We start from the raw sequence: 14,180 nt of genomic DNA on the forward strand, positions 1-14,180 counted from the left end.
CATCACTGGGTACGGTTGTGTCATCACTGGGTATGGTTGCATCATCACTGGGTATGGTTGCATCATCACTGGGTATGGTTGTGTCATCACTGGGTACAGCTGTATCATCACTGGGTACAGTTGTGTCATCACTGGGTACAGTGTGTCATCACTGGGTACAGTTGTGTCATCACTGGGTACGGTTGTGTCTTCACTGGGTACAGCTGTGTCATCACTGGGTACGGTTGTGTCATCACTGGGTACAGCTGTGTCATCACTGGGTATGATTGTGTCATCACTAGGTACAGCTGTGTCATCACTGGGTACGGTTGTGTCATCACTGGGTACGGTTGTGTCTTCACTGGGTACAGCTGTGTCATCACTGGGTACGGTTGTGTCATCACTGGGTACAGCTGTGTCATCACTGGGTATGATTGTGTCATCACTAGGTACAGCTGTGTCATCACTGGGTACGGTTGTGTCATCACTGGGTACAGCTGTGTCATCACTGGGTACGGTTGTGTCATCACTGGGTACAGTTGTGTCATCACTGGGTACAGCTGTGTCATCACTGGGTACAGTTGTGTCATCACTGGGTACAGCTGTATCATCGCTGGGTACAGCTGTGTCATCACTGGGTACAGCTGTGTCATCACTGGGTACGGTTGTGTCATCACTGGGCACAGTTGTGTCATCACTGGGTATGGTTGCATCATCACTGGGTACAGCTGTGTCATCACTGGGTACGGTTGTGTCATCGCCATTTTACAGAGCAGTCACAGAATTTGCCCAGGATCACACAACCACTGAGTGATGGAGCTGGGGTTCTGACTCCCGTATCCTGACTTTCAGCTGCTTGGCTTTGTTTTATCCAGTGCTTCCCATGCATGTTTTTGTTTTTATTTTTTTAGAGACTTATTTATTTATTTTAGAGGCAGAATTACAGAGAGAAAGATACAATGAACCGGCCAGCACCGCAGCTCAATAGGCTAATCCTCTGCACACCAGGGTTCTAGTCCCTGTCAGGGCGCCGGATTCTGTCCTGGTTGCCCCTCTTCCAGGCCAGCTCTCTGCTGTAGCCAGGGAGTGCAGTGGAGGATGGCCCAAGTGCTTGGGCCCTGCACCCCATGGGAGACCAGGAGAAGCACCTGGCTCCTGGCTTCAGATCAGCGCGGTGCGCTGGCCGCAGCACACTGCAGCAGCGGCCATTGCGGGGTGAAGCGACGGAAAAAAGGAAGACCTTTCTCTCTGTCTCTCTCACTGTCCACTCTGCCTGTCAAAAAAAAAAAAAAAAGATACAGTGAACCATCCACTGGTTCACTCCCCAAATGGCTGCAATGGCTGGAGCTGGGCCTATCCGAAGCCAGGAGCCAGGAGCTTCTTCGGGGTCTCCCACGCAGGTGCAGGGGCCCAAGGACTTGGGCCATCTTCTGCCGCTTTCCCAGGCCACAGCAGAGAGCTGCATCTGAAGAGGAGCAGCTGGGACATGAACTGGTGCCCATATGGGATGCCAGCACTGCAGGCGGTGGCTTAGCCTACTATACCACAGCATCAGCCCTGCTTGTTTTTACTTTTGAAATTTTTTTTTTTATTTTATTGGAAAGGAAGAGAGGCAGACAGAGAGAGCTTATCCATTCACCAGTTAACTCCCAAATGTCTGCAACAGCTAGGGCTGGGCCAGGCTGAAGCCAGGAACCCAGAATTCAATCCAGGTCTCACACGTGGGTGACAGGGGCCCAACTACTTAAGCCATCATCTGCTGCCTCCCAGGGTGCAAGAATTGGAAGCAGAGCCGGGACTTAAACCCGATCACTGATAGGAGATGTGTGCATCCCAAATGCTGCAACAAGTACCTGCCCCCCTAACTTGTTTTTTATGTAAACAGGAAAATTTTTTTACATAGCGAGTAACAGCATAAAAAGTCATTGATTTTATAGGCAAGAACATGCTGTTAAAGAGTCTGGTCTGGGAGCTTTTGGGCCATCTTCTGCTGCTTTCCCAGGCCATGGCAGAGAGCTGGATCAGAAGAGGAGCAGCTGGGACTCGAACTGGCACCTATATGGGATGCCAGCACAGCAGGCTGGGGCTTTAACCCACTGTGCCACAGCGCCGGCCCCGGCCATTTACTTTTTGGTATGAACTTGTCCTTTCTCAACTTCCTTACGCGCTCCCTGAGGACAGGTACTGTGCCCGATGCGCTGCCGTGTCTCCCGCCCCCAGGAAGGGAGGCACAGGATGTGCGTGCAGAGCTTTCGCTTGACTGAGCCGTAATTCCACGCTGAAGGCGGTGGAGCAGCGCAGGGCAGGCTGGATCTGGAAGGCAGCCGGTGGCAGAATGTGTGCAGGAGGGTGGTGGGGGACCCCCAGCGGGCCGGGGGCTGCTCTGCAGTGGGAGCGAGGCTCCTGGCGGAGCTGAGGGTGAACCAGGACACCGACAGTTTCAAAGAGCCGCAGCTGGAGGCAAGGCTCGCAGACTTGAACCCACCTCCTGTGTCCCCTTCCCTCCCCTGAAACCTCTGCACACGGTAGGGGCTTCAGGAGGTGGCATTTTGTTTTAAGACTTATTTGTTTGTTTATTTATTTATTTATTTGAAGGCAGAGTTACAGAGAGAGGGAGTGAGAGAGAGAGAACAACCTTCCATCTCCTGATTCACTCCCCGAATGTCAACCACAGCCAGGAGCCTGGAACTCCATCAGGGTCTCCCGCGTGGGTGCAGGGGCCCAAGGATTTGGGCCATTTTTCTGCTGCTTTCCCAGGTGCATTAGCAGGGAGCTGGATCGGAGGTGGAGCAGCCGGGACTCCAGCACCCATAAATGATGCCGGCGTGGCGGGCCGCAGCTTAACTCATGGCACCAGTGCAGGCCCTGGAAGGTTGGTTTGTTGAACTGAGTTCCTTCGAACGCTCTGAGCCTGTTCCTCTCATTCTAAACCCGGCAAGACTGAGGCCCAGAGAGGACAAAGTCACTGAGCTGATTGGGTTGGGACCAGCCGCGACCTCGGCCATGACCATAACCTGGGCCTCAGCCCCCTTGTGGCCCCTCCCCAGCTCTGCCCCTGCCCCTGCCCTGCCTCTTGGCCCTGTCCTCTCCTTCCTCCCCTCCTCTCCCCTTTGTCACAAAGATGCCGCCCCTGCATGCCCCACCCTCTTCCATCACCACCCCCCTACAGGCCTGCTCCAGGCTGCCCAGCCCCCTAATGAGATTAAAGATTCCTGGTGAAATAGACGAGGGTTAATTCCCTCTGGCTTTAAAGGGCAGGCCAGGCCACAAGAAATTGCAAAAAGAACCCTTCCTCCCCAAACCCTGAGTGGCAGGACCCTAACAGCCCTCTGCCCAGCTGAGCATGGCAGCCTCACCCCTGCGTTCACAAACACGCTCTGGATGGGAGCCGTAAGGAAGTGGATGCTGCTATTCTGTCTGTTTTATAGGTGGGGAAACTGAGGCATGGTGGGATGTAACGGCTTGTCCGGTGATGCACGCAGCTAGTCAGAGGCAGAGCTAAGACTTGGCTGTGGTCTCTTAGGCTGTACCTTCATTGCAAACCACAGGTCTCGAAAGCACGTAGGGAACCAGCGTGAGCTAGACATTCGAAGAATGTGCATCGTTACTCTCACTTCACAGTGAACGGCCCAAGTTGGAACTCAGGCCCACTGGACTCAAACCCACATTCCCCAGGCAGAACCAAGCATCCACGGGCTGCACACGAAATCGACCCCAGCCTGAATCCCGCTCTGCTCCACACCTGCTCTGTGAGTGCAGCTCCTCGATCTCCACTCCCCATGCTGCGAAGTTGGGAATGGCAGGGTCCCTGGGGTGAGTCCAAGACAGAACCCTCCCCCCCGCCCCCCGCAGCAGGCCTGGCACACAGCACCTGCCCATAATAAATGCTTCGTGGGCATGGGTGATCACTGGTCTTTTTTTTTTTTTAACATTTATTTTATTTATTTGAAAGTCAGAGTTACTGAGAGAGGTAGAGACCGAGAGAGAGAGGTCTTCATCCGCTGGTTCACTCCCCAGTTGGCCGCAACGGCCGGAGCTGTGCTGACCTGAAGCCAGGAGCCAGGAGCTTCTTCTGGATCTCTCACGTAGGTGCAGGGAAGGACTTGGGCCATCTTCTACTGCTATCCCAGGCCATAGCAGAGAGCTGGATTGAAAGAGGAGCAGCCGGGACTCGAACCGGTGCCCATATGGGATGCTGGCACTTCAGGCCAGGTTAACTCGCTGCACCACAATGCCGGCCCCTGGTGATCATTGGTCTTACAGTTCTTTTTGAAACGAAGCGCAGGTAAAAATCAAACCAGCCGAGCAGGTGTTCCTCCTGTTCCCCTGCCAGGACCTGTCCCCTGCCGTGTGTAAGAGACACATTTGCCTTTCAGGGCCCTGCTCACTGGCCACGTGGCCTGCTCTAATTTCCCAGGCCCTAATCTGCTCCCAGCTCCTAATGATGCAGCTAGTAATAGGATTGTGGCTGCTCCGGGGGGCGTGGCCATGCTCTTGGGCCTGGGACCGGGGGCTTAGCAACTCTGACCGACAGCCCGCCTGTGCTCAGCCTGCACCCTGTGCCCCGGGCAGCCTCAGGTGCATGGAATGGTGCTGTGCCCCGGGCCAGCAGGCCGGGCTCGCCATGGTGCTGAGTGCCATCCTGGCGCGGGGCAGGGACGTGTGCCGGCGGAACGGGCTGCTCATCCTCTCGGTGCTGTCAGTCATCGTGGGCTGCCTCCTTGGCTTCTTCCTGAGGACCCGGCGCCTCTCACCCCAGGTCAGCCACCTGGAGCACCTCAGGGCCCCGCTGGGGGGGGCGGGTCATGAGTCACAACGCCTCTAGGGTCCCAGTTTTCTCACCTGTGACGTAGGTGTGATGAATGCCATGTAGGATTTTTTAAATTTTTTAAAGATATATTTTATTTATTTGAAAGAGTTACAGAGAGAGGTAGAGATAAAGAGAGGTCTTCCATCCACTGGTTCACTCCCCAGATGGCTGCAACGGCCAGAGCTATGCCGATCTGAAGCCAGGAGCCAGGAGCTTCCTCAGGGTCTCCCACATGGGTACAGGGTCCCAAGGACTTGGGCCATCTTCTACTGCTTTCCCAGGCCATACCAGAGAGCTGGATCAGAAGAGGAGCAGGCAGGACTAGAACACAGCGCCCACATGGGATGCCGGTGCTTCAGGTCAGGGCTTTAACCCATTGCGCCATAACCCCAGTCTCACCATGTAGGATTTGAGTGAGACTTGAATAAAATGGCTAATGGCATGACCAGGCTGGGGATGGGGGTAGGGCGGGGAGGAGGCCTCGTCAGTGTCCCTGCAGGCCGGGGGCTGTGGTAGAGGAAAAACAGGCTACTGTAAGAGCTCAAAGCAGGCATCGAACAACACCTCCTCCAGGCAGCCCATAAACCAGCCAGCCAGGAGCGGCACTATAGGCAGAGGAAGGAGCAGGAGCAAGGCAAGGGGCAGAAAGACTGGGGACTCGGGTGTGGAGCAAGCGTTTGTGGCTGCCGGAAGCTACAGGGGAGGCAGGGGCTGCAGCCCAGGGGCCAGCACGCCCGTGGGTCCCATCACTGAGTGTGGACATGGGGCAGTCATGAGAAGCTTTGGAGCAGCAGAGTGATGTGGTCGGCTCTGAGCTCGGGAGGGACCCCTGAGTGCCACGTGGAGGATGGGGTGGCCTGCAGGGGCCAAGTGAGGGCAGCTGTAGGGGCAAGGCACGGCCAGAGTAGGGCTGGGGAGTGGGGGTGGGCGTGGGAGGGACAGGTTCAAGAACAGGTTCCAGAAGGGGAGCCTGCGGGATGTGGCGGCTGATGGGACATATCGAGGGGGAGTGGGGTCTCCGTAAGGGCCTCGGCTAAAGATGCCTCTCCCACGGGAGAGGAGAGGCACCCACAGGACTCTGACACCTGTGCAAATAGCAAAGAGGACTTGATTCAGGACTAGGGGGTCAGGCCTCCCATGGGAGGTAGGAAGGGAGGACTCTGCCCCAAGGATACATGGGCAGCTGGGGATTTACAGCCAGCAGCGAGTGGGGGGCAGGGCGGAACTGGGGTCGGGGATGCCTGCTGCGAGCAGCCGGGATGATTGGGTACCTGGGCGGGGCACCAAGGGGTTTCAGAAGTGAGGGGTTCTCACCAAACTTACTCAGCAGGGTTTGGGGCTGTAGTCAGACCGTGCAAGTCCAAGGCAGGGCCCAAGGGCAAGGCCTAGGGGAAAGAGGGCTCGGAGGAGACTGTGTAGAGTTTGGTCAAGGAGAGAGGCCGCCAGGGGCTCCTGTTGCACTCCCTGTTGCACAGAATCCTTCCTCCTGCAGCTCATGGGTGTCCAGCAGGGGCTCAGGGTGTAGACATGGCCCCTCTTCCGGGAACTGAGCTCAAGCCTGACAAGTGTGGACACTGGGGGCAGTGGACCCCTGAACTTGACTTTGCTAGTAAATGCCGGCATGAAATCCAGCTTCCTCCCCAAGCCTCAGCTTCATTATCTGTAAAATGGAATGGCTGGGAGGACGGGCAGTGTACATGTGCCGGGATTATTGTGAGCGGCAAACAGTGCATGCCATAGTAAGTGCTTACTGGATGTTACCTGCCCCCCCACCCCCACCCACCCAGCATCCTTCCTACACCAGGAAGCGTCTCAGGTTCCACACCTTACAAAAGTCTTTCAGGGATGGGCATTGGGCACGATAGTGAGGATGCCACTTAAGACAGCCTTGCCCCATCCAGCCTCTGGAGGCAGCAGGTGATGGCTCAGGCAGCTGTGGCTCTGCCACCCGCGTCAGAGACCCAGAGTGGGCTCCCAGCTCCTGGCATGCGCCTGGCCCAGGCCTGACTGCTGTAGTGCAGGCATCTGGGGAGTGAACCAGCAGATGGGAAATCTCTCTCTCTCTCCCCCCACCCCTTTCAAATACATAAATTTTAACATGTTTTATTTATTTTATTTATTTGAAAGGCAGAGAGACAGAGCTCCTCCACCCACTGGTTCACTCCCCAAATGACTACAGCCAAAGCCACAAGCCTGGAACTCCATGTAGGTCTCCCACACGGGTGGCAGGGATCCAGGTACCTGAGCCACCACCTGCTGCTCTCCCAGGCGCATTAGCAGGGAGCTGGATCAGAAGCAGAGCAGCCAGGACTTGACCTGGTCCTCTGACCCAGGATGCCAGTGTGGCAAGTGCTGACTCAAACTGCTACGCTACCATGCCAGCCCCTAAAACTAAATTTTACATGTTTTATTAAAAGTCTTTTAGACCTGTTTACAACTGAAGGAGTCCCCTCCTCCCTGTTCACGCCACGCCCATGCCCTCAGAGCCCCGCTGCTGCCTCAGGGCCATCTGTGAGCCTGCTTATTTCTTTCCCCAGACTGCACATTGCTGGACAACACGTGGGCTTTCTTAAACCAAAATGTGAGCCTCGCTCAGTGTTAGGCACAGAGAACCTTCCACTGTTTGTTGAGTTAAACTGGCAATGGCACAATCCGTAGTCTGCTCTCTTTAGTTCTCCTCAACAACAAAGATGTATTTTCTGCAGGAAGATTATTTTGTGAAAATAAATTACAAGGCCTATTATTAAAGGCCAAATTCACCGGGGGCTGCTTTGCTAAAGCTGCCTTCTCCATCTGTTTGGAAATGCAAGCGAGTTCTGGCCTGGCTTAACCGGCCAGATAAACTGAAGGAAGGATGTGGCGTCTTAGAACAATTATTTGGCAGGAATTGGCTTTCTCGGCATCTTACATCGAAATCCAGGATTTCTCTGTTTGATCTCTTAGCCTGTGACTCAGAAACTGAGCCTTCCTATTTTGTAACCTTATGCAACAGGCAAAAATTATAAACAACTTGGAAAGTGGCAAAATATTCTATCCATGAAAAGAACTTACAAAAACACAAGATTTTATCCTTGGATTTAAGTATTTCATTTAAAATGATCCATCATTTCCAGACTGCCAGCTATACTGTGGCAATAACCATTGCATCCACTTTTGTTCCCTTCCTAGAATTCTGCTCAAATCATAGTAACAGAATCTTTTAAAGATAAGAACCACCAGGGCATGGGCATTGTGGCACAGTGGGTTAAACAACAGGGGTTGTGGCACAGTGGGTTAAACTGCCTCTTGGGACACCTGCCTCCCATATCGGGGTGCCATTCCGGGCCCCCAACGACTGCACTTCCAATCCTGCTCCCTCTGATGCTCCTGGGAAGCAGCCAAAGACGGCGCAAGTACCTGCATACCTGCCACCCACTATGGGAGACCCGGATGGAGTTCCTGGCTCCTGGCTTCGGCCTGGGCCAGCCTCAGCTGTTGCAGACATCTGGGGGAGTGAACCAGAGGATGGAGGATCTCTCTCTGTCTCTGCCTCTGTCTCTGTGTCAATTCTGCCTTTAAAATAAAAACATAAAAAATATTAAAAAAGAAAAGCAACAACAAAATAACTGCCAGGAACAGAGAGAATATAAAATGGGACGATGGAGAAAAAGACACTGAGACTTCAACAGACCAGGCAGCTCGGGAAGAGATGGGGCTGAACGACCTCACTCGGCAGAGCACAGCAAGTGGACGCGTCTCTCTGCAGGAGCCTGTGCCAGGGCAGTTTGTCTGGGAGAACTGTGCAAGTGCAAGGCGCTGCCCCAGATGGGGCTGAGGCCTGGGGCTGAAGGCAGAGCCACAGCTGGGAATTTTGTAACCAGAACAGTCGGGCCTGGGGGACCGGCGGTCATGGACTCAGCCATGCATGAGTCTGGGATCCGGAGCATGCCTTTGGGTCGGCTGCCAACCGCATTCCCCAGCCAGCAGGGGGAGGAGACGTCTCCCGCTGAAGCCTCAGAGGAAAGCCCTCCACCACCCCACCCACTCCCAGAGGGAAACCAGCTCCTCCCCCACGCCCCTGCCCTGGGGGTCCCCAGCCCCTCTGCTGCACACAGGACCTCAGAGCCTCACCCGAGCCCGAGGGGGCTTCCCAAGGCCCTGGAAAGTGCAGAGTGTGACATCCCTCACACAATTCCAAGCGCCCCGAGCCGGGGTGGTGGAAATAGCAAAACGGAGCTCAACTCAGCGTTTAGGAACCAGGCACCGGGCTCAGGTGGGGGTCACGTAGCAGCAGGTGCTTGCTTAGTACGAGGAAGGAAGCGATCACCTGCTGTGGTCTCAGAAACTTCGCTGGGCTCAGAGCTCCCTTCCTCCTCAGTTGCCAAGTTCCAATGGTGTGACCTTGTTCCTGGGGAGACAGCTGATTGAGCAAGGGTTTGGCTCTAGAAAGATCCATGAATAGGCTGGAGCCAGCAGCCTATGATGGACCCAAGAAACAAATTCTGCCCCACAGGGGCCAGCTTTGTGGCACAGCGGGTTAAGCCGCCACCTGTGATGTCGATGTCCCATATGAGCGCTGGTTCATGTCCCGGCTGCTCCGCTGCCCATCCAGCTCCCTGCCAATGTGCCTGGAAAGGCAGCAGAAGGTGGCCCAAGCTCCTGGGCCCCGCCACCCACGCGGGAGACCAGGATGGAGTCCTTGTCTTGGCTTTAGCCAGGCCCAGCTTCTGCTATTGCAGTCATTTGGAGAGTGAACCAGCAGCTGGAAGATCTCTCTTTCTCTCTCTAACTCTGCCTTTCAGATGAATAATAACTTTAAAAAAAGAAGAAAGAAAGAGACTCCTGCCGCAGAGAGGCTCCTTATACTGAGTGGAGTCTCAGCCCCACGCCCCTCACTCTTGCTCTGCCTCAGCACTTTTGGGGGAGGGGGCACAGTCCCTGTACAGGTGGAGGAACTGCTCACTGGAGGCCGTGGCCCGCTTACCTCTCCTCATAAACGAGACTGGGACCCTCTCCCAGGCAGGAGCCAGGCCCCATTCATTTTTGGGTGCCCAGGAGGAGGCTTGGCACAGGTGGGTTGAATGAACGTGGGAACAGCACGCAGGCCTGCCCTCCTACCTCTCACACCTGCCGGCCGAGACGGACTCTGCACCGGGACAGGCAGGTGGACGGTGCAGACGGGGACAGCCGTTCTCTTCCAGGGTTGGTGTTTACCCTCCTCCAGGCTCTGAGCCAAGTGCTCCTGGGCCTCCTCTCATGTAAGCCTCCCGGGGCATTTATTTTATTTCTTAAAGATTTATTTGAAAGTCAGGAGGAGAGAGAGAGGAAGAGAGAGAGAGAATCTTCCATCCACTGGTTCACTCCCCAGATGGCCACAACAGATGGGGCTGGTCCAAGCTGAAACAGGAGCCTGGGACTCCGTGCAGGTCTCCCCTGTGGGTGGCAGGGGCTCTGAGCCTTGCCTCCGTAGGCAGCTGGATCAGAAGGGGAGCAGCCAGGGCTGGGACCAGCGCTCCAGTACGGGATGCCGGCGTCAGAAGCCGCGCCTGGCCCTCCCGAAGTGTTTACTGTCCTCATGGTACAGAGGAGGACATATCAGAGCGCTTCGGTAAAGTGCTTAAGGCCGCACATCTGGGGGAAGAGCAGAGGCAGCCAACGTTGGGACCCAGGTCTGTTAGATTTCAAAACCGGTTCCTTCTCATGGACTCTGCTGCCCACGTGTGAGATGGGCGGGTGCCAACGAGCTGGGCAGCTGTGAAGTCTGCATCGCCTACTCTAACCTCAACCCCCACTGCCTTTTCAGGAAATTAGTTACCTGCAGTTCCCTGGAGAGCTCTTGATGAGGATGTTGAAGATGCTGATCCTACCTCTGGTGGTGTCCAGGTGAGGGGCTGGGTATTTCCTGGGTGGGCTGCGGTGGGGCGGGTGAGGCCAGGTCCCGTGCCAGGCCTGCTGCCGCTGTCGGTGGCCGGATCGCAGCTGCAGGCCTTGGGCGTGCTGGCATCAGAGGCCCTTTGTGGGCTGTAGGCCTGCGTCTGGGTCATTGGTTATGTTACTCCCATGAGTGGAGTCTTTGCTGGCCTGAACAAGTGGTGGAGAGCCACAGGACAAGATCTGACTCCCACACATCTCAGGGCCAGCAGGGCAGGGCAAAGGCAGCCCTGGGGACCCTTCAACCGTGCTCTCCTGGCCCAGGGTGCAACCCTGTGCTGGTTATCCAACCTAAGCCTCAGTTTCCCCTCTGAAAAATGGGGATCACAGGTTGTCATGAAGACTGCTTGTTTGAGCATGCAGAGGGTTCAGGGGCCACATCGCAGCAGGGGGATGGCAGGATGAACCTGGAGGGTGAGCCCTTGAACACCAGCCCGAAACATTCAGACTTCACCCTGTAGAGTGAGGCTCATGGGAATCACTGGAGACCGCTCAGTGCCCAGCACCGAGAGCTGGGGCTCTCTCTGGGACTCGGAGCGTCCAGACATGTAGTGAGCTGGCCAGCCTGGGGGTGTCAGAGCCCTGTGCTGTGTAATCGTCCCCTCCCGGGAGTCCTCTGCAGGGAGGGAAGTGGCCCTGTCCTCCTGGCTCCCCTGCCAGCTCCTCACCCTCTCCCTCACAGGCAGCATTTAGCTCCTCAGACCCAGCCTTCCAGGCGCTCCTGAGACACCACCTCCTTCAGGTGGTCCTCCCTGACTCCCCAACCCATGCTGGCTGCGGTCTTCTCTCTGTGCAACTTTTTTTTTTTTTTAAGATTTATTTATTCATTTTAAATCAGAGTTACAGAGAAACAGAGGCAGAGAGAGAGAGAGAGAGAGAGAGAGAGAGAGAGAGAGAGAGAGGAGAGGAGAGAGAGGTCTTCCATTTGCTGGTTCATTCCCCAAATGGCCACAATGGCCAGAGCTGGGCTGATCTGAAGTCAGGAGTTTCTTCCAGGTCTCTCATGCAGGTGCAGGGGCCCAAGGACTTGGGCCATCTTCCACTGCTTTCTCAGGCCATAGCAGAGAGCTGGATCGGAAGAGGAGCAGCTGAGATACAAATTTTGGTGCCCATATGGGATGCTGGCGCTGCAGGCTGGGGCTTTAACCCTCTGTGCCACAGCTCAGTGCTGGCTCCTCTATGCATCTTTTAAGCACACACACACACACACACACACACTACAAACTCATCTCTTTTAATTCCTTTAAATTTTTGTTTGTTTGAAAGAGAGACAGAGACAGACAGAGAAGCAGAATTCTTCCATCTACTGGTTCATTCATCAAGTGCCCACAACAGCTGGGGCTGGGACAAACTGAAACCAGGAGCCCGGAACTCATTTCAAGTCTCCCATTTATGTGGCAGTGACCCAACCATCTGAGCCATCACTTGCTACTTCCCAGGTGTGCATTACCAGGAAGCTGGAATCAGAAGCAGAGCTGAGATTCGAACCCAGGCACTCTGATACAGGATAAGGATGTCCCAAGCAGGGTCTTAACCACTGTGCTGAACACCTGCCCCTTTATGCATCTTTTTTTAAAAAATTAATTTATTTGAAAGGCAGAGCATCAGAGGGGAAAGACAGAGAGATGGATCTTTTTCCATTTACTATTTCACTCCCCAAATGGCCGCAATAGCCAGAGCTGGGCCAGGCCGAACCAGGAGCCAGGAACTCCATCTAGACCCCTCTTGTGGGTGGCAGGGACCCACTACCTGGGCATCTTCCACTGTCTTCCCAGGTGCATTATCAAGAAACTGGATCAGACACACAGAGTAGCTGGGACTCAAACCAGCACCCCAGTATGAGATGCTATTGTTGCAAGGGGCAGTTTAACTCACTGTGCCACAACACTGATCCATCCATGCATCCTTTTTTTAAAAAAGATTTATTTATTTATTTATTTATTTAATTCAAAAGCAGAATGACAGAGGGATAGAGGAAGAGATGAGAGAGGAGAGAGAGAGAGAGAGTGTTCCATCTGCTGGTTTACTCCCCTAATAGCCTCAACAAAGCCAGGAGCCTGGACTCCATCCAGGTCTCCCACATGGGTGGCGGGGTTCAAGCATTGGAGCCGTCTTCTACTGCTTTCCCAGGCTAGTAGCAGGGAGCTGGATTGGAAGCAAAGTGGCTGGAACTCAAACTGGAGCTCGGTAATGGGATCCGGTGTTGCAAGCGGTGGCTTAACCTGCTACACCACAATGCCAGTTCCCTCTAGGCATGTTCTGCGTCATGCGCTGAGTCTGTGAATCTTTCAAGGTCACCAGTAACCCCCCCCCCAATTGCTAAATCCAAAGAACACTCAGTTCCTGTACCCGCCCCCTCCTCGTGGTTGCTCACTGCTCCACCTGGCCTTCCAGCCTACTTTTCGCCTGCTCTCTGCCCTCCATCCCAGAGTCTCTTCCTCTACTCACCCCACAATGTTGAAATTTCTCAAGGCTTTAAAAAGCTACCTCTGTGCAGATCTGGCTCCCAGGCCTCTCCTCCCAGCCCCACCCTTGATGAACCAACCTCATGTTGGATGTCTCCACTCCGATGGTTCACAAGCATCCTAAGTTTAATGCCACCAGCTTGGAAACTTTGCCCAGCAAACTGGTTCCCTCTCTTGTTTGCTGCTTGCCCCTCACTGACAGAGTAAAGGACAGCCCTGTGTGCCCAGTCATTCCGCCAGGCGCCTCGGTCATTCCCTTCCCCTCACCCACACGGCCAGTCCGGCAGCAACTCCAGCGGCTTCATCCCAGGGCCCAGCACTCCTCCTGCACCTGTTCCCTGGCCAGTCTGCTTGCTCCCAGCCCCTCCCACCCATCCTCTACCGGGCTTGAATGGAGCTCATGAGAAGCACGTGGTGCTCGGCCACTCATGCACTCCCAGTGACTTCCGAGGCATTAGAACGAAGCCCCAACCCCTCGACCTGGACGTGAGCTGCGCCTGCCTTCTCCCCCATCTCGGCTCACGTCACAGTCATGCTAGCGCTACCGGCCTTCAGGCCCCTAAGCAGACCAGACCCTCCCCCACCTCGGGGGGCCCACACATGCAGTTCCTTCTGCCTGGAACATGGGCACCTCCTCCTCCTCCTCTCCCCCAGCTCTCAGTGTACCTGGCGCCTCTTAGCAAGGCCCTTGCTCCACCTCACGGCGCCCTGTTCCCCTTCCTTACTCATTAGACACTGATGCTCTAATGTACGCATTGGTGACTTCTCCATCTGGCACTGGACGGTAGGCACCATAGAGTCGGGGACAATGCTGTCTTTTTTTAAAGATGTGTTCATTTACTTGAAAAGCAGATTTACAGAGAGAGAGAGAATCTTCCATCTGCTTGTTCACTCCCCAGATGGCTGCATAGCCAGGGCTAAGCCAAGTCAAAGCCGGGAGCCAGGAGTTTCATTCGGGTCTCCCACCTGGGTGCAGGGGCCCAAGCACTTGGGCCATCCTCTGCAGCTTTCCCAGG

The 14,180-nt window shown here is 55.0% G+C and overlaps 1 protein-coding gene across 2 annotated transcripts in view; it reads left to right on the plus strand.

Annotated features, from left to right (window-relative positions):
- Positions 1–4,579: 4,579 nt before the first annotated feature.
- The window catches only part of SLC1A7 (solute carrier family 1 member 7), a 41,927-nt gene continuing 32,326 nt past the window's right edge, over positions 4,580–14,180 (plus strand). For both annotated transcript variants that reach the window (XR_011390702.1, XM_051856484.2), the window contains exons 1-2: positions 4,580–4,738; positions 10,572–10,651. Coding sequence is in view for 1 of the 2 variants with exons in the window: in XM_051856484.2 (XP_051712444.1) it covers positions 4,604–4,738; positions 10,572–10,651 (215 nt within the window). In the remaining variant the exon portion in view is untranslated. The remainder of the gene's footprint in view (positions 4,739–10,571; positions 10,652–14,180) is intronic.

This window comes from Oryctolagus cuniculus, chromosome 7, assembly GCF_964237555.1.
Source record: "Oryctolagus cuniculus chromosome 7, mOryCun1.1, whole genome shotgun sequence".
In the NCBI taxonomy this organism is placed as follows: Eukaryota; Metazoa; Chordata; class Mammalia; order Lagomorpha; family Leporidae; genus Oryctolagus; species Oryctolagus cuniculus.